This window comes from Acartia tonsa, chromosome 15 (genome assembly GCF_053477335.1).
Source record: "Acartia tonsa isolate MP-2025a chromosome 15, ASM5347733v1, whole genome shotgun sequence".
Taxonomy (NCBI): domain Eukaryota; kingdom Metazoa; phylum Arthropoda; class Copepoda; order Calanoida; family Acartiidae; genus Acartia; species Acartia tonsa.
The window spans coordinates 26745821-26773459 of NC_137274.1; the positions used below are offsets into that span (position 1 = coordinate 26745821).

The 27639-nt window shown below is 35.5% G+C and overlaps 2 protein-coding genes and 1 long non-coding RNA gene across 3 annotated transcripts in view; 1 reads left to right on the forward strand and 2 right to left on the reverse strand.

Moving 5' to 3' along the window:
• The window catches only part of LOC145307461 (uncharacterized), a 102693-nt gene that overhangs the window by 30680 nt on the left and 44374 nt on the right, over positions 1–27639 (forward strand). The gene's annotated exons all lie outside the window — the stretch shown is intronic.
• LOC145307531 (uncharacterized) lies at positions 322–27346 on the reverse strand. The gene is made up of 12 exons (XM_080149988.1): positions 27240–27346; positions 25882–26049; positions 24033–24648; positions 23696–23902; positions 23156–23319; positions 7478–7571; positions 6905–6949; positions 6192–6279; positions 5191–5314; positions 2831–2891; positions 1277–1359; positions 322–413 (listed from the first exon to the last, which is right to left on the reverse strand). The coding sequence occupies exons 1-12, from the start codon at positions 27244–27246 to the stop codon at positions 322–324; spliced, it is 1749 nt and encodes a 582-aa protein (XP_080006114.1). The 5' UTR covers positions 27247–27346.
• On the reverse strand, positions 12210–17644 carry LOC145307469 (uncharacterized). The gene is made up of 6 exons (XM_080149910.1): positions 17566–17644; positions 16609–16668; positions 16277–16380; positions 15404–15463; positions 13860–13928; positions 12210–12331 (listed from the first exon to the last, which is right to left on the reverse strand). The coding sequence occupies exons 3-6, from the start codon at positions 16358–16360 to the stop codon at positions 12227–12229; spliced, it is 318 nt and encodes a 105-aa protein (XP_080006036.1). The 5' UTR covers positions 16361–16380; positions 16609–16668; positions 17566–17644; the 3' UTR covers positions 12210–12226.

Sequence of the window (27639 nt, forward strand, 5' to 3'; positions counted from 1 at the left end):
AACAATAGTATAAGCGAAGCAACTCTAAAATCAAGTCCGAAAAATATAAGTATGTCCATCCTGTATCAAGCAGTTTTTCAACAAATTTACTTACAATTTTGCTTCGACTCTTTCGATACTTTCATATTCTGATTATTCAGTTCAGACACTATACAAGTGTCAATGTCCGTTTACCCTACCGTTTCAGTGCTTCGCTTTTATAGATGTTGTCATCCTTGTTTTTTTTGTGATTCGTAGAGACTTGAACCCCATTTGGATAGGTATTGTATTATTTTTAAAAAACATTTAAAGTGCCCCTAGAGGCCTCTAGGGGCGTCATTGCTAGTTTATTATAAATGAATCAAATATCATTCCTGGATCACAAGCGCCAACTTTGGTACACCTCAACAAAGCCTCTGGAGAGTTTATATTTGCCTAGATTCAATTTCAACCATTAATAATCACATACTAAGGGAGGGAGGGAACATTGGACTGTTTAATACACTAGTCCCCAAAGTCTTATAATAACGTTGGCCTAACAACCTTGGAGAGACTTTTATTGTGTTTTAAGTTTGTTCATTTAGTTGGGTGTCCTAACATTTTAACCACTCATTGTAATATAGATAAAAGAGTCATTTTGTGCATCATCATTTGGGGTGTACAACAACTTATTGGCCATTGTCTTATCCCTTTGGATCCCTGATTAATAATCCATAATGGTTTAGAAATAATGACTTCTTTAATTTTATCAATGTCATCTTATGGTTCAACAAAGTTATCTTTATTTTCAACCAAGTCATCTGTAATTTTAATAAAAAGTTAAAAATTAATTTTAAGGTGTCTTTAATTTTACCAAAACCATCTTTTTATGTACCAAAGTCATTGCAGACAAAACATAAATCTATTTAATTTTAAGATGGTTGAAATTCCTTAAGAACATTAAAGCATTTGGAGCAAAGTTTTTAAAATCTATTAAAGATGTCCTTAATTTTAAAAAAAGTCGTCTTTAATTTTAACAAAGTCATCTTTAATTTCAACAAAGTTGTATTTAATTTTAACGAATTCTTCTTCAAATCTAACAAAGTTGTAAAGGGGTAGTTTCACGAAATGCAATCGAACTTAATTTAGTGAACCGCATATTTTTTGCTAGTTAATGGGTTTAACTATATTTATATGGCATATAATAATATTTGAAAGATTTTAAATTTTCTACCACGTAGTTTTGAAAATATCAAGACTTGAAAATCGTCTTTTTGTGAAATATGCAATTTAAAAAGAAATTTAGATGGTTGAAATTCCTTGAGGACATTGGAGCATTTGGAGCAGAGTTTGAGTATGGGCTGCTGAATCTCGGATATCTCACACAGGACACACAATTCACTGGCGGGAAAAAAAGCTTTTTTAAACATTTTTCTAAACGTTTGCCAGAAATCTTCTGAAAAGCAAAGTTGTAGTTTATTGATTATACTTTCATTTGTTACTTCGGCAAATTTTTGTCAGATCACCCCTTCTATGATTTTTTTTGCCCTCAAAAATGGAACATAAAAAAAATTTCAAATATCAGAAATCTCACACAAGTCACATTATTCATTGGAGGAAATAAAGCTTTTTTTTTGGGGGGGGGGGGGGGGGTAGGTTCATTAGACTGTATATTATTCTGGTAACCAAAGTTTTATACCATGGTAGGGGACATAAGACTGTATATTTTGGGGGGAAGCTTTTCTAAAATTGAGTCTTTGCGTCAGTCGGTCTGTATGCTCTTCCAGTTAATTTTTGCATGTTAGAATTATCCTAATTTTTAAATTTGCTTAAGGATTCCTGTAACATTTAGGTACGATTTTTTTTGTTATTTAAGGGGTGGGTTTCTTATTGTGGGGTTGTGGGTGTCCCACCCCTTAAGGAAAGCCTAAACCACCACAGGACCAGTAGGTATACTCCCTGAAGAGTAGACCCTAATTGGTTCAGCGGTTACCAAGATCTTAAGCTTCAGACAGACAGACAAAGTATGCTCTATTCATTTTGCATGTTAGAATTATCCTATCGAATTTAAACTTTGATGAAGATTCTTGTAACATTTAGGTACGATTGCAAAAAAGGGGTGTTCTCTAAGACCCTGAAGAAATTCTACCATGCCAAAATATGTAAAAAAAAAAATAAGAACATAGGGAACCTACAGAAGAAAGCAGAAAAATAGCATAAAACCATTCCAGGACCTATGTGAAGCTTCCCCAAAATAGAGAAATCAACTTAATAATCTTGAGCTTCAGACAAAAACCTACTACTTTATTTAATACTAGCGGCTATGCCCCTAGTATTTAGGGGCTCTATATTAGAAGGAATATGGAAGGGCGAAATAGCCTAAAACCATACCCAGACTTTTTTTTAAGTCAAAATAGAATAAAAGCATCCTGGAACATTACTGTAAAGTAGAACCTTATTGGTTCAGCGGTTAGCGGGATCCATGGCTTCAGACAAAAAATTCTTATCCTATTATATAAAGTAGTTTTTTGTCTGTCCCGAAGGATCTCACTAAACACTGAACCGATATTGTTCTCAATTACAGTGAAGCTTCTTATGGGTCCTGGAAAGGTTTTAAACTATTTTTGGGGAGGGTGCCTTCACCCCTCCCTCCAAAAAAAGAAATACATATTTTTTTTTTTTACTCTTTTGAAACTCAAATTTAAAATGGGATGAGGATGACTTTTCCCAATCCTACCTTAGTGCCCCTAAAGGCTTCTAGGGGCGTAGCCGCTAGTTTTATATAATAGGATAAATAAATGTAGCCTATATTCCAAATGATTTGCTGTAACAACCATATTTCTATAAATTTTGTGTTAAAAAGCTTAATTTCCTTTGTGAAGATGAATTTTCATTTTGGATGTTGGAATATTGATCTCTAACTTCTAGTTTTCCTGAAATAATTTCATAGTTAAATAGATAGAAACAAGGATGACAACATCCATAAGTAGCGAAGCACAAAAAATCGTAGATGGGAATACGTACAGGTAGATTTAAAAGGTTTTTACTAAAATCAAGAATAGATTTATTGGATAAAATAAATATGAAACCTTGTTTTTTTTGTATGATGACGATGGTCAAAGTAAATTATATTAAAGATGCTCATAACAATGGGAAAAATTATTTTGATACTGATATCCCATAAAAGTTTGAAAATTGGATCAAAATAAACAAAGATATTGGGAAATATGTAAAACATATAAAAATAGCCAAAAACCTGATAAAAGGCAGTCTGGCCGCCATGGTTGTTTTCTTAAAACGACAAAAAATTTAATTTTTAAATCCTTAAAAACTTTAAAAATTTTGGAAATCGGACCATATACACTGAAGATATGGAAAAAAGTGTTAAATATATTTATAAATAGCCTAAAACCTGCCAAAAAGGCAGTCTGGCCGTCATGGTTATTTCCTTTAAAGACGGGAAATTTAATTTTGATATCTACAACTGAAAAAATTTTGTAAATCGGACTATAAACACTGAAGATATGGAGAAAAATATTAAAAATATAAAAAAACAGCCTAAAACCTGCTGAAAAGGCAGTCTGGCCGTCATGGTTGTCATCTTTAAAAGACGGGAAATTTAATTTTAATATCTATACCTAACTGAAAAAATTTTGAAGATATGGAGAAAAATGTGAAAAATATAAAAATAGCCTAAAACCTGCTAAAAAGGCAGTTTGGCCTTCATGATTGTTTCTTCAAACGACAGGAAATTTAATTTTGATATCTGTAACTGAAAAAATTTTGAAAATCGGACCATAAACACTGAAGATATGGAGAAAAATGTGAAAAATATAAAAATAGCCTAAAACCTGCTAAAAATCGGTCCGACCGCGAATGATGTTTTATAGTCAATTGTGCTCCTTAATAATGGGAATGTTGTCAAAAAATTTCAGCATTCTATCTTTTATAGGAGCTGAGTAAATCCCATTTCCCCCATAGCGTTACGGACTGACTGACGGACGGACAAAGTGAATTATAGAGTAGCTTCGCTACTAATAAATAGATAGAAATATATAGAAAGAAATATAGATAGATAAAAATATAGATAGAAAGATATACAGAAGGAGACATAGCAAGATAGATAGAAAAAAAATCATAGTAGTCTAGCTAAATATTCTCTCCTCGAAGAAGCTAAATATTATATTAAATATACTTTCGGCTACGCCCCTAAAGGCCTCTATAGGCCCTAGGCCCTAGGGGTACTTATGATGGCTTAACTTTTTTTCGTTTAAAAAAAAAGTAGAGGGGGGGTTTGGGGTGGTGGTACCATCCCTAAAAATAGCTATAAACCTTCCCATGATGCTACACTGTAAATGGGAACCGTATCAGTTCAGTTGTTAGCGAGATATTTCGCTACAGACAAAAACACCTTACTACTTTATATAATAGGATAGTTAGAAAGGTAGATAGATAGATAGCTAGAAAGATTGTTTCCTAAGTGTAAAAGATAATTCATATATAAAATGTCTTTTTTCTTCAGAAAGAGAATCATTTTATCGCGTAATTCTGTAAAATTAGGTTTTGGGTTGTAGTCAAATGTTCTTATTAAGTCAAAGTGTTTTTAGTTATAACCAAATGTATATATATATAAAATAATTAATAACAGTTTGACTTAATAAAAGCATTTGACTACAACCCAACAGAATTATGCGAAAAAAATAACCCTCTTATTCATCTGTCTAGAATTTTCCTTATCCTTATATAAAAGTAACAGAATCTGTCTGTGTATATCTGTCTTTATCCGCTGAACCGATATGGTTCTCCTTTACAGCGGAGCTTCTCATATGACCTGAGAATGTTCATAACTATTTTTGGGGAAGATGCCACCAACCTTTGGTCAAAAGTTTCTTTTTAGAACAAAAATTTAAAAAAGGGTTTGTAAAAATTACCCTCCCAAAATGTTTTTATTACGTACTTATTTTCAAAAAACTAAATCAACTATTTAACCTCCCTACATATAAATCGCTCCTTGATGCCTCTAGGGGCGCGTAGAAGCTAGTATTAGGGAGGGGACATCGGTCTGTTTATTACACTAGTACCCAAAGTTTTATAATTACGTTTTATTATTCGTTGGCTTAACAACTTTGGGGACTTTAATTGAATATTAATTGGTTTGTTCATATAGTTTAATGGATGTACATCAGTTTATCATTCATTGTCTTATCCCTTAAGATCCCTGAGAATAAATACCTTCTAAATTATTTGAGCTGGAAAGTGGATTGCTGGTAGTGGTGGAAATATCTCGTTCTTGTTGAAGATTATTTCTTATTGATTGGTTGGTAGAAGCTATACTACCATAGGATAAAGCAGAATTCTGAGATATTTTACACTTACTTACATATTAGAGTAAAACATTAGAGGGAGAAAGGGTTAAATAACTGTATCTCCCCATCGCATCAACTTTGTGCAACCTTTCTATTGGGTCATTGAAAATCAACCAATAATGTACCTTATATTAACACAGCCAAGTAGCGGAAAATAATTTAGAAGCAGACGAAAAAGGTCATTGAAAAGAATGGGAGGTAAATACAAAAATGAAGGTAAAGTTATTTATCGCAAATTATTATAAGTAGCTTTCCGCGGATATTAAAATAAAAAATTATAAGATTAAAACCAGTTTTGTTAACCACGATAGTCGAAGGCCCGGGCTAACAAAAATTGTTTTAATTTTATAATTTTTATTCTAATATTCGTGGATAACAGAATATATTACGATGCTATACATAATTTTTCAATATGGAGGAGAACCGGTTCTAATCCAGCGGATATTAATCGGTTTAAAAGCCATATAACGACCAGATATTATACACTTACTTACATTAATACATACTCATCAAAATGAATGTATAGTTATTTATAGCATCGTATTATAGACAGCTTTCCGCGGGTATTAAGTTTAAAATTATGAAAAGATTAAACCATGTTTGTTCCTTCATCGTTGGCTTAACAACCTTGGGGACTTTTATTGAATTTTGTTTAGCTGGTTAATTTAGTTGAGGGTCCAAATGTTTCAACCACTTATTTGTAATATACAAAGGTAGTAATTTTGTGTATCATCATTGGGAATGTACATAAACTCAACTGCCATTGTCTTATGTCTTTATATAACTGGCTGCCAGTATCTTCAAGTTAAAGGATGTAAATTTAGTTGAGTGTCCAAACGTTTCAACCATTAAATGTAAGTAAAGTGCCTGTTTAGAGTCTTGTGAGATTTGAAGGCTGTCATCCGGAGTTTTGGCTGGGCCACTAATATTCGTTGTAGTACTATCACGTCGGTCACTAAACAAAAGAAGGTCAGTTGAATTGGAGTTTCCGAATGTGTACACAGTTTTCTCGGTGTTTCCTCATCCTATCTCAATATTTACTAGTAGCTAAAAAATACGAGAGCTAAGATTTATAGGTACATTATACATTCAAAATTTTAATTTTTTTAATTTTGATTTTTTGTTGTTGAAAGTTTGAAGCTTTTCTAGCTAGTAGTAAATATTGAGATAGGAAGAGGAAAGACCGAGGAAACTGTGTACTCAATGGCCACTCAAATTCAGCTGACCCAAAAGAATTTTTTTTCTCATATTCATTCAAAACCGATTAATATCCGGTGGATTAGAACCGGTTCTCATACGAAAAATCATGTCTAGCATTGTATTATATCCAGTTTTCTACGAATATGAAAGTAAACAATCATAAGATTAAAACCATTTTTTATCCTTCGGCATCTCGGGGCTAATCCACAGAATATTAATCGGTTCCAAAGCAAGAGGAGGAAAGTTTTTATTGGTTGCAGAACACAACCTTGGGGCACTCCAATTGCCTAATTTAAGACTAGAAAGTTAGGAAAGTCAAGAAAACGAAGTAGCGCGTTTCATCGTATTTTCACCCAGTAGCTTTTAATAGGTTTTTTTACCTGCTGACTGAGTCATTTGAGATTCCGCTTGTCAGAGACTCGCGTCTAGAAATTACAAAAAAAATGATTCAACCAATAAAAGCTTTAGATTTAGACAGGTTTTTCTAATTCAACCAATAGGAGGATAATATCACGTTATGTGATTTTTTTCGAACCAATAAAAGCTTTAGATTCAGTCAATGGACAATTAGCTTTAGTAGATTATGACTATGGGTTCGAATATTTAATTTTAAGTTTAAAACGAATCAATCAAAATTCAATAAAGGCATTCAAAGTTTTTGAGATAACGTACTGCACATCCCATGATTTTAATTAAGAGGGAGAGGGTTGACACACCCCCCCTTCCCCCTGATAAAACCCTGTGAACGTCGCTGGATGGACAAGAAAATACTTTAGGTGATGCATGTCAAGATTTTGGAGATCAGTCTTACTTGATCAAACATCTTACAGACAACCAACCCTTTCATTGTGCACAACCTTTATATTGAAGACTGAGTAGCAGTAGGAACCATTTTTAACATCTTTAGTTATGACACATCTATATTTTAGTACGAGAAAATTTACAAATCTCACCTGCTCGTCCGTTTGGGTCTTAGAACTGGTTTTGGTTTCACTGGTGAGTCATTATCAAATGATATTACAAATCCCTTAGCGTCGCTGGTATCACCTGTAACCAATGAGAGCATTATATTAAAGTCATGTGATCTTTATTCAACCAATAAGAAATTTTTATAAAGGGGACTATGTACGAACAAGAGCAAATGGTTTTGAGCACCTTCCAGCAGTGATTCTAGTAAATATTGGGGCTTGTTAATGTTTAATATCATTATATCTTTATAAAATTTACGATTGTCCATGGGTTTTTTATGTATAAAACTTTGGAAATATTAAGCATTTTTTGATGAAATATCATTAAATGTTTTGTTGAGTTCAAAGTTCAAATAAATTCAAAAACCAAAATATAATTTTAATCAAATATTATAAATTATGAAAGTACACTAAAAATTAAGATTCTCCATGGTTTTTAATGTATAGGTAAAACTTTGAAATATTAAGCATTTTTTGATGAAATATCTTCAAATGTTTTGTTGAGTTCAAAAGTTCAGTTCAGATAAAATAACAAACCAAAACATAATATTAATCAAGTGCTCTAAATTATGAAAGTACACATAAAACTGTTTAAAATATTTTTCTTTTTTTGAATTAACATTTATCATCGAAAAAGACTACTTTTGTGTCACAGAAGTTTGAACTCAACCAGGGTTGTCGAATTGGGCACTTTTTTTGATATTGGGCGGCCCAATTGCCCAAAAGGGTTTTGGGCGGGTTTTGGGCGCCCAAAAGTGGTTTTGGGCACCCTTTTTGGGCAAATGTCGTAAAAAGCATATAAAAAGGATATGAAATAGCCTAAAACCATACCTAGACTTATTATTAGAAATAAAATAGCCTAAAATCATCTCAGGACCTATAAAAGCTCCACTGGAAAGGAGAACCATATCGGTTCAGCAGTTAGCGAAATCCTTCTCTAGATACAAAAAAGCTAATTTACATAGTTAACTAGCAGCTACGGCCCTAGAGGCCTCTATGGACACTTGAGGAGGGGAGAGTCAAATTTGATAATCCAATTATTATATTAGATTTGAAAAGAATAAGTGGTATTATCCTCTTAGAAATCATTTTTCAATTTTGCCGACAACGAACAACTCTGGCCGCAGCGCTCGGCTCCCTAGCCTGCCTAGCCGCAGCGCTCGGCCCCCTAGCCTGCCTAGCCGCAGCGCTCTGTCCCCTTGCCTGCCTAGCCGCAGCGCTCGGCCTCCTTGCCTGCCTAGCCGCAGCGCTCGGCTCCCTACCCTATAACCTAACCTAAACTAAAATAGTTGTCCGTTGTCGGGGGGGTGGGGGGATACTCAAATTTTCTTAAGAGGAAAACGCCGAAAAAGTAAAAAAAATTTGGGGGAGGAATAATTTTTTTTTTTTTGGGGGGGGGGGTGGGTTTCCTCCCCCCATTTTTATTTTTAGTAAAAAAAATTTTAAAAAGTTTTTGGGGGAGTGTAATTTTTTTCTAGGGGCGATTTCTCTTAGGAGGTTTGGGGTTACCCTCCCCAAAATAGTTCTAAACCTTCCCAGAACCTATGAGAAGCTACCCTGTTAAGAAGAACCCGATCGGTTCATCGGTTAGCGAGATCCTTCGGTACAAACACACAGACACACATTCTATTACTTTAGTATAAGGATATCACCCAAAAAATAGGCCCGCCCCCCTCTTTTTTTAACCCCCTCCCCTTTTTATCTCCCCCTAAAAGGGGGGTGCCCAAAACTGCCCAAAAGGACCTTATATTGGGCGGCCCAAAACCGCCCGCCCAAAACTGCCCGCCCAAAACCGCCCGCCCAAAATGACAACCCTGAACTCAACAGAACATTTGGTGATATTAAATAAAAAATTACCTAACATTTCAGAGTTTTTTTTTCCATTATTATTTTTTAAATGAATATAACAATATTAAACATAACCCTAATATATTCACCAAAAAAGAATCCCTATTGTAAGGTGCTTAAAATTACTTGCTCTTGTTCGTTCATAGTCCCCATTAAAGTGGACCTATTGTATGGATGAAATAAAAAAAATAACTGCACTGGTTGGATTATTACAACTCTATGTTTTTATGATTATCTCAAGGGAAAAGAGAATGTGATCCTGACAGCAATTCTAAAGGAAAATTTCCCCACAACCCCCTTCTTTTTTTTCTCCCCCTTCTTACCCACTCCCCTTCTGTTACGGGAAAGACCAAGTTTTACTCCAACCTTACTCCAACAAATATTAAATTTTGTGACATTTTCAATTGGAATTAATTGGCTTAATAGCATCCCCTGGATTATCTAGACTGTCTATACCTATCTAATAAAATTACCTATAGTTTCAGTTTTCATGGTGTTGAGTGTCTCAATAGTTGAGGAGGTCATTTCCTGCTCCTCCAGCTGTCCTGCAGCTCCTGTGGGGGGCAGCGAAGGTTTACCCATGACCCCGCTTGGTGGAAGATTTGAGGAGGGGGAACCAAGGCTACTGCTGTCCCTAAAAAATAGTTTCGTTACACTTTTTTACCCCACAATCTCATTTTTTATATGTGTAAAGGGAGGTGTAATCAACCCCCTACAATTTGTTAGACTTTGAACATTGAACAATGGTGTTTCAAAGGTTTTGAAGGTTATAAAAAGCTACCCTCTAAAGGAGAACCATACCGATTCAGCGGTTAGCGAGATCCTTTGGTACAGACAGACAAAATCATGTTACTATATCAAAACGATTTATCAATATCTAAAAAAAATTTTTTTAGAAATAATAAAACCCTGAAAAAAAAACCACAAAACCCCTGATTTTATTAATAAAACCTACAGGGTTGGGTTATTTAAAAAAAACGGTTTTTTTCCAACCCTGCTTAAAAAGTTTACCTGAGCCTAGATGGTGTATTGAAATCTAGTTGTCGAGTCTCACATGTCTCTAGAGATGGCCGTCCGGACCTGTTCATGGTTAGAGATGTTCTTGGGGAGCTGAAACTTCTGGGAGGGGTGGCATGCGGTTCCAGAGTTTCATAATAATGTTCCGCCACAGCTGGGGATGGTTGGGCGTGGAGAACAGGAGGAGCTGGCGAAGGAGACCTGAAATAGATTCAACCAATAGGAGCTTTGCATTTTATCATTCGATTTTTATTCAACCAATAGGAGCTTTGGATTTAATCACTTGATTGTATTTCAACCAATAGGAGCTTTGGATTTAAAAAAAACTTACCTGGATTTTGTGTAGCCATGATCAACAGACTCGTACAGATTCTCCACGGGATGATGGTGGGGAGGAGTCTCTGACATTGGAGATCCTGATCCTGAGCTTCGGTTGGCCGCCGCGGCGGCATTGCGCCTCTGCTGGAAATGTGCAAGTGCGGACAGGTTGGCGGGTTTCTCGGCAATGGCGGGCGGCACCAAGCTTCTCTCCTCGACCTGGGTAAAGGCAGGTGTGCTTCTCGGTCTGCCAGGATTGGGCGAGGCTGTCACTGCCAGTGAATTGCCGCCACCATAGACAGATGCCGCTGCTGGTGGTTCTGAGTAAATTGGTTCCGAATAGTTGGTGTTTGCCGGGGAGGTGTAAATATTTGTTTGTTGTTGCATGTGTAGATGTCTCTGCTGTTGTTGGCTGTTGAAACTATTGTTGCGAGACAAGTTGATTCGCACAGTGCCCGGACCTTCATAAGTTTGATGTTGCATTTGTTGTTGATGAAGTTGAGGTTGGTGGTGGTGGTGTTGGTGTTGTTGTACATCTGAGTTGTTGGGCTGAATGTGAGTAAAGGTTGACCCATAAGGTTCAGGATAGGAGGGGCCACTACCACCACCATACTGATTACTACCATAACCTGAGAAAAAATAATGATTGTTGAAAAAGAGAGAGAAAGGGAGAAGTTAGTGAGAGAGAGAGAGAAAGAAAGAGGAAGGAGAGAGAGAAAGAGAGTAAAGGTTGACCCATAAGGTTCAGGATATGAGCGGCCTCCACCCCAATACTGGTTAACAACATAACCTAAGAAAAAGTATTATTAAGAGAGAGAAAGGGGGAAGAGAAAGAAAAAAGAAAAGAGGAAAGACAGAGGGTAAAAGTTGACCCATAAGGTTTAGGATAGGAGTGGCCTCCACCACCATAATGATTACTACCATAACCTGAGAAAAAGGATTATTGTGAAAAAGAGAGAAAGGGGGAAGATATTGAGAGAGAGAGAAAGAAAGAGGAAAGACAAAGAGTAAAAGTTGACCCATAAGGTTCAGGATCTGAGGGGCCTCCCCCACCATACTGGTTAATAACATAACCTAAGAAAAAGGATTATTAAGATAGAGAAAAAGAGAAAGGGGAGGAAGAGAAAGAGAGAATTAGTTAGAGAAGCAGAGAGAAAGAAAGAAAGAAGAGGGAGATACTCAGTATCTGTCTTTTTGTCTGTCTGTTTGTACCGAAGGATCTTGCTAACCACTGAACTGAAATAGTTCTTCCCTAAAGCTACCTTGTAAAGACAAACACACAGACATCATGTTACTTTAGTATAAGGATTTACCACATCGTATTATAGACACATGAAAAATCACAAGTTTAAACCAGTTTTGTTAGCCTAACGACCAGGCTAACAAAACTGGTATTAATTTTATAATTTTTATTTTAATCTGAGTAATTTTGTATATCATCATTTGGGATGTACATCAATTTATCGGTCATTGTCTTATTCCTTTAGATCCCTGATTTAAGTAGCCCTGTACGTTTTAAGTCTGCTAGGAGCGAAGCTTTAGGTAAATGCATTAAACTTTGGGTACTAGAACTTTGGGTACCTTTTTAATCTTGTATTGTTCAAATATTTCCTCTCTCCGCCGTTTTTCGTCTTCCTTCTTCTTGGCTTGCTCCGCCTACCAAATAATTGTTATTTATTAATATTCGTGGAAAACTGTCTGTACTACGATGCAAAAAGAACCCTTTCTAAGCCATACTGAAAAATCATGTATCGTATCGTATTATATCTCTATCCAGTTTTCTATGAATATAAAAATGTAGAATCATAATATTAATCTTATAATTGTACATTTGTATATCAGTGGAAAGTTGTTTATAATACTATGTGATAAAAAAACCTATTTTTAGTTATTTGTAGACAGCTTTCCAGGGAAAGTAAAATAAAAAGAAAAGTTTTCATGAAATCTGATGCTTTTTTGAAACAAAAAAAGAATACAGGCCTTTCATTTAAACATTTAAGGATAAACATAGAAATTATTTTCCAGTATGGCTTCGAAACCGATTAATATCCGCTGGATTAGAACTAGTTCTAAGCTATACTGATTAATCATGTATCATATCATATTATATCCAGTTTTCTAATATAAGTTTTTTTTAGGCACATGCCATCAGCATCTCGGGGCTAACAAAACTGGCTTTTATCTTTTAATTGTACATTTTTATATCCGTGGAAAGCTGTTTATAATACTATGTGATAAAAAAACCTATTTTTTGTTATTTGTAGACAGCTCTCCAGGGAAAGTAAAATAAAAACAAAAGTTTTCATGAAATCTGATGCTTTTTTGAAACAAAAAAAGAATACAGGCCTTTCATTTAAACATTTAAGGATAAACATAGAAATTATTTTCCAGTATGGCTTCGAAACCGATTAATATCCACTGGATTAGAACTAGTTCTAAGCTATACTGATAAATCATGTATCATATCATATTATATCCAGTTTTCTAACATAAGTTTCTTTACCACATGCCATCAGCATCTCGGGGCTAACAAAACTGGCTTTTATCTTTTAACTGTACATTTTTAGATCCGTGGAAAGCTGTTTATAATACTATGTGATAAAACCTAGCTATTTTTAATTATTTATAGACAGGTTTCCGCGGATATATCTTAAAGTTTAAATTGTTTTCAATACGATAACACCACAATCCAATAAAAGTACCCAAAATTTTTGGGCCAATAAATAAAACAACGTGGTTATAAAACTTTGGGTACCAGGCTACTTTACAGTTCAAGTTTCCCCCCTCCCCCCCCTCCCTGATAAAATGACGTCATTATATGGCTCAAAGGGAGGGAGGGGACATTGGGCTGTTTATTGCACTAGTCCTCAAGGTTTTATGATAACTTTTTCTTATTCCTTGGCTTGACAACTTTGGGGAATTTTATTAAATTTTGATTAATATATGAATTGTCCAAACGTCCAAATTATCTACAGATAGGGTAATTTTGTGTATCATCATTAGGGATGAACTTAAGTTAACCAGCCATTGTCTTATTCCTTTAGATCGCTTAGTTTCATATATTATGTATAGCATCGTATTATAGACAGCTTTCCGCGGACATTATGCGGATATTATGCCTGAAAACCGGTTCTAATCCAGCGGATATTAATCGGTTCTACTATCCCTGAGTAGCTGAGCTCACCTTTTTGGCTTCTTCGTCTTCTCTTCGCTTTCTCGCCTCCTCTTCGCGCTTCACCCTCGCCTCTTCAGCCTAGAATAGAGTACCCAAACTTATATAATTGTAATGGTACCCAAACTTGTATAATTGTAATGGTACCCAAACTTATATAATTGTAATGGTACCCAAACTTATATAATTGTAATGGTACCCAAACTTATATAATTGTAATGGTACCCAAACTTATATAATTGTAATGGTACCCAAACTTATATAATTGTAATGGTACCCAAACTTATATAATTGTAATGGTACCCAAACTTATATAATTGTAATGGTACCCAAACTTATATAATTGTAATGGTACCCAAACTTATATAATTGTAATGGTACCCAAACTTATATAATTGTAATGGTACCCAAACTTATATAATTGTAATGGTACCCAAACTTATATAATTAGAATGGTACCCAAACTTATATAATTGTAATGGTACCCAAACTTATAATTGTATAAAGTAGGATAATGTGCAATCTATGTCTGTCCGCATAAACTTAAGATCTAAGTAACCACTGAACCGATAGGGCTTTACTCTTCAGGGAATATACCTACTGGTCCTGCGGTTGTTTTAAGCTATTTTCTTGGTGGGTGAGACACCCCCCCCCCCCAAAAAAAGAAATTGTTTTTAGGCAGTTACTTCACATAAAATGGCAGCATCAGAAATAAAATGTTTTTTTTTTAAATTACCTCTTGGGGCTTCGCCCCTAGAGGCTAGGGGCGAAGCCGCTAGTTTATCAAATAGGAATAGTGTTACCGAATTGCCTTCCACTCATTCCCTTTTAACATAATCTTCTCAGCTAGTACTAATATAATAAAACTTTGGGTACCTGTTGTTTTCTCTTCAATGTCATCATCTGTACCCACTCCAACTTTGGGTACTAATATAATAAAACTTTGGGTACTAATATAATAAAACTTTGGGTACTAATATAATAAAACTTTGGGTACCTGTTGTTTTCTCTTCAATGTCATCATCTGTACCCACTCCAACTTTGGGTACTAATATAATAAAACTTTGGGTACCTGTTGTTTTCTCTTCAATGTCATCATCTGTACCCACTCCAACTTTGGGTACTAATATAATAAAACTTTGAGTACTAATATAATAAAACTTTGGGTACTAATATAATAAAACTTTGGGTACTAATATAATAAAACTTTGGGTACCTGTTGTTTTCTCTTCAATGTCATCATATGCACCCACTCCAACTTTGGGTACTAATATAATAAAACTTTGGGTACTAATATAATAAAACTTTGGGTACCTGTTGTTTTCTCTTCAATGTCATCATCTGTACCCACTCCAACTTTGGGTACTAATATGATAAAACTTTGAGTACTAATATAATAAAACTTTGGGTACTAATATAATAAAACTTTGGGTACTAATATAATAAAACTTTGGGTACCTGTTGTTTTCTCTTCAATGTCATCATATGCACCCACTCCAACTTTGGGTACCAATATAATAAAACTTTGGGTACTAATATAATAAAACTTTGGGTACCTGTTGTTTTCTCTTCAATGTCATCATCTGCACCCACTCCAACTTCTTATCATCCAGCTTCTTAATAAATACACTTTAGCATGGCAATTTTTTTTGGGGGAGTTTAGGGAAAAATTTTTTTAATCTAGGGGAAAAAGTGAGGGAAAAATATTTAAAGGGAAAAAATTCCTATGGAAGTTCAAGAGTTGGGAAAATATAGTTGGAAGTTCCAAATAAATACACTTTAGCATGGCAAATGTTTTGTTTTGAATGTGTGGAAAAAAATACATACTGAAGTGTAAGAAAATGTATTTGTAGTGCAGAAAAAATGTATTGGGAGTTGGGAATAGTTATTTCTTTCATCGTATTACAAACAGCTTTCCGCGGATATAGAATGAACAATTGTAATATTAAAACCATTTTTTAAGCCCCGAGATGAGAATTAAGAATAAATATGTAAGAAGATGTATTGAAAGTGTGGAAAAAATGTATTTGGAGTGAGGGGAAAATGTATTGGAAGTGTGGGAAAAATGTATTTGGAATGTGGGAAAATGTATGGGGAGTTGGGAAAAACCAATTGAAGGTTTAAACATGTATTGGAAGTGTTTGAAAAAGTATGTGAATAGTTGGAAAAATTTCTATAAGAAAAAGGTTGAAAAATATATTAGAAGTGTGTGCAAATTGTGATTGGAGAGTGGGGAAAATATCTTGGAAGCCTAGAAAAAAGTATTGTGCGTGTTGAAAAATGTTGTGGAGTGAGTATATTCAAAAGTTGAAAAAGCATTAGAAATCAGCCATATATCCGGTATCCAGCAGAATATTGAAAATTCCCGGATATCCAGCCCAACCCTAGTACTAAGTATTAGTGCTACTATTGAAATAAAAATGTCTTACCGCTGAATTTAGGGAAGGATTTGCCTCCTGGAAATTAACCCTAATTTTATCAAATAAATCCATACATTTTGACTTCTCTATCATACACTTGGGACAATACTCCTCTGTTAACAACAATTATTGATTCATTTATAATAATATTAGCGGCTACGCCCCTAGAGGCCTCCAGTGGCACTTTAAATGTTTTTTGTTTGTTTGTTTAAGATTCTACGATACCTAGCTATGTTGCGTAGGAGTCTTTAAACATAATTTTTTAAAAACATTTAAAGTGCCCCTAGAGGCCTATAGGGGGCGTAGTCGCTAGTTTATCATAAATTAATTAAACATCATTCCTGGATCACAAGCGCCAACTTTGCTGCACCTCAACAAAGCCTCTGGGGAGTTTATATTTGCCTATATTCAATTTCAACCATTACTAAGCACTGGAGGGAGGGGGGGGGGGAGACATTGGGCTGTTAAATAGGAGTGGATACAAAACCGCGACAAACAAAACCGCGACAGGGACAAAACCGCCCAATAACAAAACCGCGACAATAACAGAAATATAACTATGTAGGAATATTTGTAGGAATATATGGCCGCAGCGCTCGGCCCCCTGGCCTGCCTAGCCGCGGGCGCTCGGCCCCCTTGCCCATAACCTAACCTAACCTAAATATTGCCAAAAAAAATATTAAAAATTTGAAAAAAATCTACCAACCACTTTTTGTAAAATCCACGAAATTTTAAACTATAAATAAGTTAATGTAAATTAAACATTCAAACATATAGGTTAGGTTAGGTTATAGGCAAGGGGGCCGAGCGCCCGCGGCTAGGCAGGCCAGGGGGCCGAGCTCTGCGGCCATGACCTTCTAGCATAAAAATTTTTCTTATTTTTTTAGTAGATTTTTTTTATAGGTAGGTATGTATGTCGCGGTTTTGTTATGGGGCGGTTTTGTCACTGTCGCGGTTTTGTATCCACTCCGTTAAATACACTAGTCCCCAAAGTCTTATAATAACGTTTTCTTTTTCGTTGTTAAAGATTTCCTTAATTTAAAAAAAAGTCGTCTTTAATTTTAACAAATTCTTCTTTAATTCTAACAAAGTTGTAAGGGGGTAGTTTCACGAAATGCATTCGAACTTAATTTAGTGAACCGCATATTTTTTGCTAGTTAATGGGTTTAACTATATTTATATGGCATATATTTGAAAGAATTTCAATTTTCTACCACGTAGTTTTGAAAATATCAAGACTTGAAAATCGTCTTTTTGTGAAATATGCAATTTAAAAAGAAATTTAGATGGTTGAAATTCCTTGAGGACATTGGAGCATTTGGAGCAGAGTTTGAGTATGGGCTGTTGTATCTCGGATATCTCACACAGGACACACAATTCACTGGCGGGAAAAAAAGCTTTTTTAACGATGTTCTAAACGTTTGCCAGAAATCTTCTGAAAAGCAAAGTTGTAGTTTATTGAGTATACTTTCATTTGTTACTTCTGCAAATTTTTGTCAGATCATCCCTTCTATGATTTTTTTGATTTTTTTATTATTAATATAAAGAAACTTTAAGAACCTTTACTATAAAGTAGAACCATATTGGTTCAGCAGTTAGCGAGATCCTTTGCTGCAAACAAAAAGCCTTACTACTTTATATAATAGGATAAATAAATGTAGCCTATATTCGAAATGATTTGCTGCAACAACCATATTTCTAAAAGTTTGTTATTAAAAAGCTTTATTTCCTTTGTGAAGATGAATTTTCATTTTGAATGTTTGAATATTGATCTCTAACTTCTAGTTTTCCTGAAATAATTTCATAGTTAAATAGATAGAAATATATATATAGATAAAATATAGATAGAAAGATAGACAGAAGGAGACATGGAAAGATAGATAGAAAAAAAATCATAGTTGTCTAGCTAAATATTTATAAATATACTAGCGGCTACGCCCCTAAAGGCCTCTATAGGCCCTAGGGGTACTTATGATGGCTTAACTTTTTTTCGTTTAAAAAAAAAGTAGAGGGGGGGTTTGGGGTGGTGGTGCCATCCCTAAAAATAGCTATAAACCTTCCCATGATGCTACACTGTAAATGGGAACCGTATCAGTTCAGTTGTTAGCGAGATATTTCGCTACAGACAACAACACCTTACTACTTTATATAATAGGATAGTTAGAAAGGTAGATAGATAGATAGCTAGAAAGATTGTTTCCTAAGTGTAAAAGATAATTCATATATAAAATGTCTTTTTTCTTCAGAAAGAGAATCATTTTATCGCGTAATTCTGTAAAATTTGGTGTTGGGTTGTATTCAAATGTTCTTATTAAGTCAAAGTGTTCTTAATTATAACTAAATGTATATAAAATAATTAAGAACAGTTTGACTTAATAAAGGCATTTGATTACAACCCAACACCCAACTTTACGAAAAAATTACCCTCTTACTAATCTATCTCTTTAATTTTCCTTATCCTTATATAAAAGTAACAGGATCTGTCTGTCTGTCTGTACCAAAGGATCTCTGTATCCGCTGAACCGATATGGTTCTCCTTTACAGGGGAGCTTCACATATGTCATAAGAAGGTTTGTAACTATTTTTGGGGAGGATGCCACCAACCTCCGGTCCAAAGTTTCTTTTTAAAACAAAAATTTAAAAAAGGGTTTATAAAAATTACCCTCCCAAAATGTTTTTATTACGTACTTATTTTAAAAAAACTGAAGCAACTATTTAACCTCCCTACATCTAAAGTGGTCCTTGATGCCTCTAGGGGCGTGTAGTAGCTAGTATTAGGGAGGGGACATTGGTCTGTTTATTACACTAGTCCCCAAAGTTTTATAATTACGTTTTATTATTTGTTGGCTTAACAACTCTGGGGACTTAAATTCAATTATTAAGTGTCTTTATGTTTTAACAAAATAGAAAATTTTCTGTATCATCATTGTGGATGTACAATGTACATCAATTTATCAATCATTGTCTTATCCCTTAAGATCCCTGAGAATAAATACCTTCTAAATTATTTGAGCTGGAGTGTGGATTGCTGCTACTGGTGGTGGAAATATCTCGTTGTTGTTGAAGATTATTTCTTATTGATTGGTTGGTAGAAGCTATACTACCATAGGATAAAGCAGAACTCTGCGATATTTTACACTTACTTACATACTTTAGTGTACATTTTTGTTTTATTGACAGCTTTCTGCGGATAATAAAATAAAAAATATAAGATTAAACCCCGAGGGGCTGAAGGCAAGGTCTAACAAAACTGGTATTAATATTATAATTTATATTTTAATATTCGTGGAAAACCGGATATATTACGATGCTATACATAATTTTTCAATATGGAGGAGAACCGGTTCTAATCCAGCGGATATTAATCGGTTTAAAAGCCATAATAACGACCAGATCTTATACACTTACTTACATTAATACATACTCATCAAAATTAATGTATAGTTATTTATAGCATCGTATTATAGACAGCTTTCCGCGGGTATTAAGTTTAAAATTATGAAAAGATTAAACCATGTTCGTTCCTTCTTCGTTGGCTTAACAACCTTGGGGACTTTTATTGAATTTTGTTTAGCTGGTTAATTTAGTCGAGTGTCGAAACGTTTCAACCACTAATTGTAATCTACAGAAGGGGTAATTTTGTGTAGCATCATTGGGAATGTACATCAATTCAACTGCCATTGTCTTATCCCTTTAGATCCCTGGCTGCCAGTATCTTCAAGTTAAAGGATGTAAATTTAGTTGAGTGTCCAAACGTTTCAACCATTAAATGTAAGTAAAGTGCCTGTTTAGAGTCTTGTGAGATTTGTAGGCTGTCCGGAGTTTTGGCTGAGCCACTAATATTCGTTGTAGTACTATCACGTCGGTCACTAGACAAAAGAAGTTCAGTTGAATTTGAGTTGCCGATAGTGTACACAGTTTCCTCGGTGTTTCCTCATCCTATCTCAATATTTACTACTAGCAAAAAATCTCCAAACTTCTAAAAAAATGCATAAACGATTTATACATTACTAGCGGCTACGCCCCTAGAGGCCTCTAGTGGCATATTTAAAATATGGCTATTTTGCGTTTGACGTTTATTTTTCGTTAAACTCTTTCTAAGATTTTTTTAAAAAATCATTTCTCTAGGGAGGGTGGTGGTACCCTCCTCCAAAATAGTTATAACCCTTCCCGGGACATATGAGAATCTACCCTGTTAAGGAGAACCCGATCGGTTCAGCGGTTAGCGAGATCCTTCGGTACAAACATACAAACACACAAACATCCTGTTACTTTATTACAAGAATACATTCAAAATTTTAATTTTTCTAATTTGATTTTTTGTTGTTGAAAGTTTTAAGCTTTTCTAGCTAGTAGTAAATATTGAGATAGGAAGAGGAAAGACCGAGGAAAGTGTGTACACATTCGGCAATTCAAATCAGCTAACCCAAAAGAAAGTTTTTTTTCTCGTATTAATTCGAAACTGATTATATCAGTGGATTAGAACCAGTTCTCATACGAAAAATCATGTCTAGCATTGTATTATATCCAGTATTCTACGAATATGAAAGTAAACAATCACAAGATTAAAACCAGTTTTTTTTAGCCCCGAAATGCCAAAGGCACGGACTAAAAGATCTTATGATTGTACAATTACATATTTATAATCGTAGAAAACTGGATATAATACGATGCTAGGCATAATTTTACAGTATGGCTCAGAACCAGTTCTAATCCACAGGATATTAATCGGTTCCAAAGCAAGAGGAGGAAAGTTTTTATTGGTTGCAGAACACAACCTTGGGGCACTCCAATTGGCTAATTTCAGATTAGAAAGTTAGGAAAGTCAAGAAAACGAAGTAGCGCGTTTCATCGTATTTTCACAGTAGCTTTTAATAGGTTTTTTTACCTGCTGACTGAGTCATTTGAGATTCCGCTTGTCAGAGACTCGCGTCTAGAAATTAAAAATTATTCAACCAATAGGAGCTTTATATTTAGTCAGGTTTCTATAATTCAACCAATAGGAGGATAATATCATGTTGTGATTTTTTTCGAACCAATAAAAGCTTTAGATTCAGTCAGGTTTCCTAATTCAACCAACAGGAGCCTTATATAAGGTTAAGGTCATCTTTTTTTAACAATAGGAGCTTTAGATTTCATGGGGTTATAGGTCAATGGACAATTAGCTTTAGTAGATTATGACTAGGTATGGGTTCGAATATTTAATTTTAAGTTTAAAACGAATGAATCAAAATTCAATAAAGGCATTCAAAGTTTTTGAGATAACGTACTGCACATCCCATGATTTTAATTAAGAGGGAGAGGGTTGACACCCCCCCTTCCCCCTGATAAAACCCTGTGAACGTCGCTGGATGGACAAGAAAATACTTTAGGTGATGCATGTCAAGATTTTGGAGATCAGTCTTACTTGATCAAACATCTTACAGACAACCAACCCTTTCATTGTGCACAACCTTTATATTGAAGACTGAGTAGCAGTAGGAACCATTTTTTAACATCTTTAGTTATGACACATCTATGTTTTAGTACGAGAAAATTTACAAATCTCACCTGCTCGTCCGTTTGGGTCTTAGAACTGGTTTAGGTTTCACTGGTGAGTCATTGTCAAATGATATTACAAATCCCTTAGCATCGCTGGTATCACCTGTAACCAATGAGAGCTTTAGATTAAGTCGAGTGATCTTTTTCAACGAATGAGAGCTTTAGATTCAGTCATGTGATCTTTATTCAACCAATAGGAGCTTTAAATTAAGTCAAGTTTACTTTATTCAACCAATAGGAGCTTTATATTTAGTCATGTGATCTTTATTTAACCAATAGGAGCTTCAGATTTAGCCATGCGACTATCTTGCAACCAATAGAAGCTTAAGATATTATCACTTGACCAATAGTAACTAAAGAATAAAGATTAAGTCATGTAACCATCATTCAACCAATAACTTTTGATTAAATCATCATTTCCTAAAAGTTATTTGCTATTGTGTCTTTTTGTGAATGTTCAAATATAATAGTATGAAAAGTAGATCAATGATGATTAATCAAATAAAACATAATGATCTACTTATGGAATATTATTACTTATATGGATGATATAAAACAAGGATGACAACATCCATAAAAGCGAAGCGCTGAAACGGTAGGACAAACTGACATTAACACTTGTATAATGTCAGAACTGAACAATCAGAATGCGAATGTATAAGAGTCAAAGCAAAATTGTAAGTAAATTTCTTGAAAAACTGCTTGATACAGGATAATGATTATGGATATACTTACATTTTTAAGACTTGATTAGAGAGTTGCTTCGCTTTTAATATTGTACTTTGTTGTTCCAGGAATCAGTATACCAAAAATCAGACCAATCGGATAATTAGGTCACATACAAATTTGTTGTTAAAAATGTAAAAAAAATGTTTAAAATGGATGTACGGACTTTCTGGTAATGATTATAGAGTTGCTACGCTTTCTAACTCGCACCTAACTATTACAGGAATCACCATGCAAAATTTGAAATCGATAGGACAATTCTAACATGCCTAAATTAACGAAAAAGCTATTTAAAAAAGTAAAAAATCAACATGTTTAAAATGGACGTACGGACATTTTGGTAATGATTATAGAGTTGCTACGCTTTCTAAATCGTACCTAACTACTAAAGGAATCACCATACAAAATTTGAAATCGATAGGACAATTCTAACATGTCTCAATTAATGAAAAAAGCTATCCGTGACGGACGGACGGACGGACCCTAATTATAGAAAAGCTTCGCTTTTAAAAATAATACCTAGCACTTTCATCCAAAATGTGGTCAAAATATTTCAACAATAAAATCAATGGATAGATAATCTAGACTGGCTGTCTTTACCTATCTATCTAAAAAAATTACCTATAGTTTCAGTTTTCATGGTGTTGAGAGTTTCAATAGTTGAGGAGGTCATTATTTCCTGCTCCTCCAGCTGTCCTGCAGCTCCTGTGGGGGGCAGAGAAGGTTTACCCATGACCCCACTTGGTGGAAGATTTGACGAGGGGGAACCAAGGCTATTGCTGTCCCTAAAAAATGGTTTCATTAAAATTTAACACTTTTATACCCCAACAGTAGAATATGTAATAAACACCCTAAAATTTGGACAATGGCATTTCGAAGGTTTTGATCGGTGGCTATGGTCTATCCTTGTATAAAAGTTAATGAATTTCTGTCTGTTTGTAGCAACAGATCGCGTTTTCCACAGAACCAACATTGTGGTTCTCCTTTATAGTGAAGATTCTATAGTTCCATAATATCTACAGATGGGGTAATTTTGTTTATCATCATTAAGGATGTACATCAATTTATCATCCATCTCTTATTTCTTAGGATTACTGAATTGGTACCCAGGGTTCTAAAGTGATAAGACAATGGCCAATAAAGTGTTGTAAAAAAGTTTACCTGAGCCTAGATGGTGTATTAAAATCTAGTTGTCGAGGCTCACATGTCTCCAGAGATGGCCGTCCAGACCTGTTCATGGTTAGAGATGTTCTTGGGGAGCTGAAACTTCTGGGAGGGGTGGCCTGCGGTTCCAGAGTTTCATAATAATGTTCCGCCACAGCTGGGGATGGTTGGGCGTGGAGAACAGGCGGAGCTGGCGAAGGAGACCTGAAATAAATTCAACCAATAGGAGCTTTGGATTTAATCACGTGATTGTATTTCAACCAATAGGAGCTTTGGATTTAATCACTTGATTGTATTTCAACCAATAGGAGCTTTGGATTTTAAAAAAACTTACCTGGATTTTGTGTAGCCATGATCAACAGACTCGTACAGATTCTCCACAGGATGATGGTGGGGAGGAGTCTCTGACATTGGAGATCCTGATCCTGAGCTTCGGTTGGCCGCCGCGGCGGCATTGCGCCTCTGCTGAAAATGCGCGAGTGCGGACAGGTTGGCGGGTTTCTCGGCGATGGCGGGCGGTACCAAGCTTCTCTCCTCGACCTGGGTAAAGGCAGGTGTGCTTCTGGGTCTGCCAGGATTGGGCGAGGCTGTCACTGCCAGTGAATTGCCGCCACCATAGACAGATGCCGCTGCTGGTGGTTCTGAGTAAATTGGTTCTGAATAGTTGGTGTTTGCTGGGGAGGTGTAAATATTAGTTTGTTGTTGCATGTGTAGATGTCTCTGCTGTTGTTGGCTGTTGAAACTATTGTTGCGAGACAAGTTGATTCGCACAGTGCCCGGACCTTCATAAGTTTGATGTTGCATTTGTTGTTGATGAAGTTGAGGTTGGTGGTGGTGGTGTTGGTGTTGTTGTACATCTGAGTTGTTGGGCTGAATGTGGGTAAAGGTTGACCCATAAGGTTCAGGATAGGAGGGGCCACTACCACCACCATACTGATTACTACCATAACCTGAGAAAAAATAATGATTGTTGAAAAAGAGAGAGAAAGGGGGAAGATAGTGAGAGAGAGAGAAAAAAAAAAGAGGAAAGAGAGAAAGAGAGTAAAGGTTGACCCATAAGGTTCAGGATAGGAGGGGCCACTACCACCCCCATATTGGTTACTACCATAACCTGAGAAAAAAATAAGGATTATTGAGAAAGAGAGAGAGGGGGGGAAGAGAAAGAAAGAAAGAAAAGAGGAAAGACACAGGGTAAAAGTTGACCCATAAGGTTCAGGATAAGAGGGGCCACTACCACCCCCATATTGGTTACTACCATAACCTGAGAAAAAAATAAGGATTATTGAGAAAGAGAGAGAGGGGGGGAAGAGAAAGAGAGAAAGAAAAGAGGAAAGACACAGGGTAAAAGTTGACCCATAAGGTTCAGGATAAGAGGGGCCACTACCCCAACCATGTTGATTACTACCATAACCTAAGAATAAATAAAGATTATTGAGAAAGAGAGAGAGTAAGGGGGAAGATAGTGAGAGAGAAAGAAAGAAATAGAAAAGAGAGAGATATAGAGAGAGTAAAAGTTGACCCATAAGGTTCAGGATATGAGGGGCCACCCCCTCCATACTGGTTAATAACATAACCTAAGAAAAAGGATTATTAAGATAGAGAAAAAGAGAGAGGGGAGGAAGAGAAAGAGAGAATTAGTTAGAGAAACAGAGAGAAAGAAAGAAAGAAGAGGGAGATACTCAGGGAGTAAGGGAGGGGACAATGGATCGAATATTCAAATTTTAGGAGTCTCAGACTTTGGGTACTGGTTTAAAGGGAATGTGCAAGAATTTAGCAGATTCTAACTGACTTTGGGTACTAGCACACAGAATGCTGCTAACTCGTTTGTTAATTTTGAATATTGCAGACAAGTATTAATAAACTTAATTTTTTATGATGTGGCTGGTTTTGACAATTTTTTTCTCTCCAGAAAATATCATTTGTAAAAACTGTATTGTGATATTTGTTTAATAAACAATCTAGGAATCCAATTAAATTTTGGGTTATGGGGCTATGAGTTGAATGGGTTCCAGGGAGATTTTTCTAGTTATTAATTACATAATGGTTACATCAGTCTGATGTGCTGGTAATATAATTTTCAGATGAATGCTTTTTTCTTGGAACTTTCTTATTATTTTATTGTTATAATAAGGATTATTAAGAGGGAGATGGAGAGAGAAGGGGAGAGAAAAAGAGGCCTTTACCTGAATAACCCTGAGCAGAACTCACAGGATTCATATACCCTCCACCCCCTGGTGCAGATAGGGGCCGGTTGTAGGAGGGTGGGGGATGGTAGCCCCCACCCCCAGGACTACCCCCGTTTAGTGGCTGTTGTTGTTGTTGATTGTAGCCGGAATACTGTTGGGGGGCACCTAAAACAAAGGATAATTTCACAAATCCGCTGGATTAGAACCGGTTCTCAGTCATACTATCCGCATAATGTCTGCGGAAAGCTGTCTTTGATACTATGATATATATAAATATATCATGTTGTTGTTGTTAACGGTAGCCTAAATACTGTTGGGGGGTACGTGAAATTAATAATGTTTGCATACAGGTTGTTCTGTTATTTTTCCACAATTAAACCAGAGCTGGATCTTTAAATCATTTCAATCCTGCGCGGGGTGATTTAGCTCACCATTAAAATGATTTAAAGATCCAGCTCAGTTAAAACTGGACTTTTCAATTGTCCGCAGACTTTTCTAGAAAACCCCGGATTTTTGCCAACCCTGAACAATATTATGCATGCAACTCCTGTAATTCCTACTGAAGTGACTCAGGGATCTGACAATAGCAGATAAAAAATGATGTACATCCCCAATGATAATCCACAAAATTACCTGTTAAGTTGATTAAAATAAGTGGTTGAAACGTTTGAATCAAAATAAAGTCCCCAAAGTTGTTCAGCCAAGAAATAAGAAAATATTTTTATAATACTTTGGGTACTAGTGTAATTAACGGCCCAATGTCCCTTCCCTCCCTCTTAATTTTATAACAGGGAGGGAGGGGACGACGGGCTATTTATTACACTAGTCCTCAATGTTTTATGATAAGGTTTTATTATTTGTTTGCTTACCAACTACCGGGACTTTGATTGAATTTGATTGGTTGGTTCAAACAGTTCAACCACTTATTGTACATTATAGAAGGGGTAATTTTATGTATCATTATTGGGGATGTACATCAATTATCGCTTTTATCATGTCGACTTTTAAGTTCTCATGTTTAGGGATGAAAACAACCTTGACATCCTTTAATAATCCTATGATAAAGAGAACTAAATATAATACAATAAGATACATGATTTTTCAGTAAGGCATAAAACAGGTTCTAATACTAATCAGAGCTGGATCTTTAAATCATTTAGTGCAGCCGCTGCCACTGCTAGAGCCACAACTGCTTCCACCAGTTACTGTAGCTACTTTTAGCGTGGCCAATTACGGTGCATGGCTTCGCGTAACCATTTTGATTTAAAGATCGCTATTAGGTGAGCGGCTGTACCTCTGGCAGTGGCGACGGCTACACTAGCTCAGTTTCAAAGCCATACTGGAAATTAAGGTACCTTGCATGTGATATTGTTGAGAAAACCCGCCACCTTGGTTCAGTAGAGTTGGTCGCTCCGCCACGTGGTGAACCGGAAATTGCTCGGCGGGTGTTGAGTAAACTAAAAAATATAAACAGGGTTGGCAACTTTATAGATACAGTGAATAATTTAAAACGTGGGAAACCGGAAATTGCTCAGTGGGTGTTGAGTAAACGAAAAGTAGAAACAGAGTTAATAACTTTATAGATACAGTGAATAATTTAAAAAGTGGGAAACCGGAAATTGCTCAGTGGGTGTTGAGTAAACTAAAAACAGATAAAGAAACAGAGTTAACAACTTTATAGATACAGTGAATAGTTTAAAACGTGGAAAACCAGAAATTGCTCGGCGGGTGTTGAGTAAACTAAAAATATAAACA

Bases quoted from the DNA above. Each gene is read 5' to 3' on its own strand.
- LOC145307469 (XM_080149910.1), bottom strand. From the start codon at position 16,360: ATGATAGAGAAGTCAAAATGTATGGATTTATTTGATAAAATTAGGGTT. The intron at 13,929-15,403 runs GTACCCAAAGTT...ACTCTATTCTAG, and splicing joins CATTGAAGAGAAAACAACAG to GCTGAAGAGGCGAGGGTGAA. The intron at 12,332-13,859 runs GTGAGCTCAGCT...ATTATTTGGTAG, and splicing joins AAGACGAAGAAGCCAAAAAG to GCGGAGCAAGCCAAGAAGAA.
- LOC145307531 (XM_080149988.1), bottom strand. The intron at 23,320-23,695 runs GTAAACTTTTTT...ACCATTTTTTAG, and splicing joins AATACACCATCTAGGCTCAG to GGACAGCAATAGCCTTGGTT. The intron at 1,360-2,830 runs GAAATTAAGCTT...TTTTCCCGCCAG, and splicing joins GAAAATTCATCTTCACAAAG to TGAATTGTGTGTCCTGTGTG.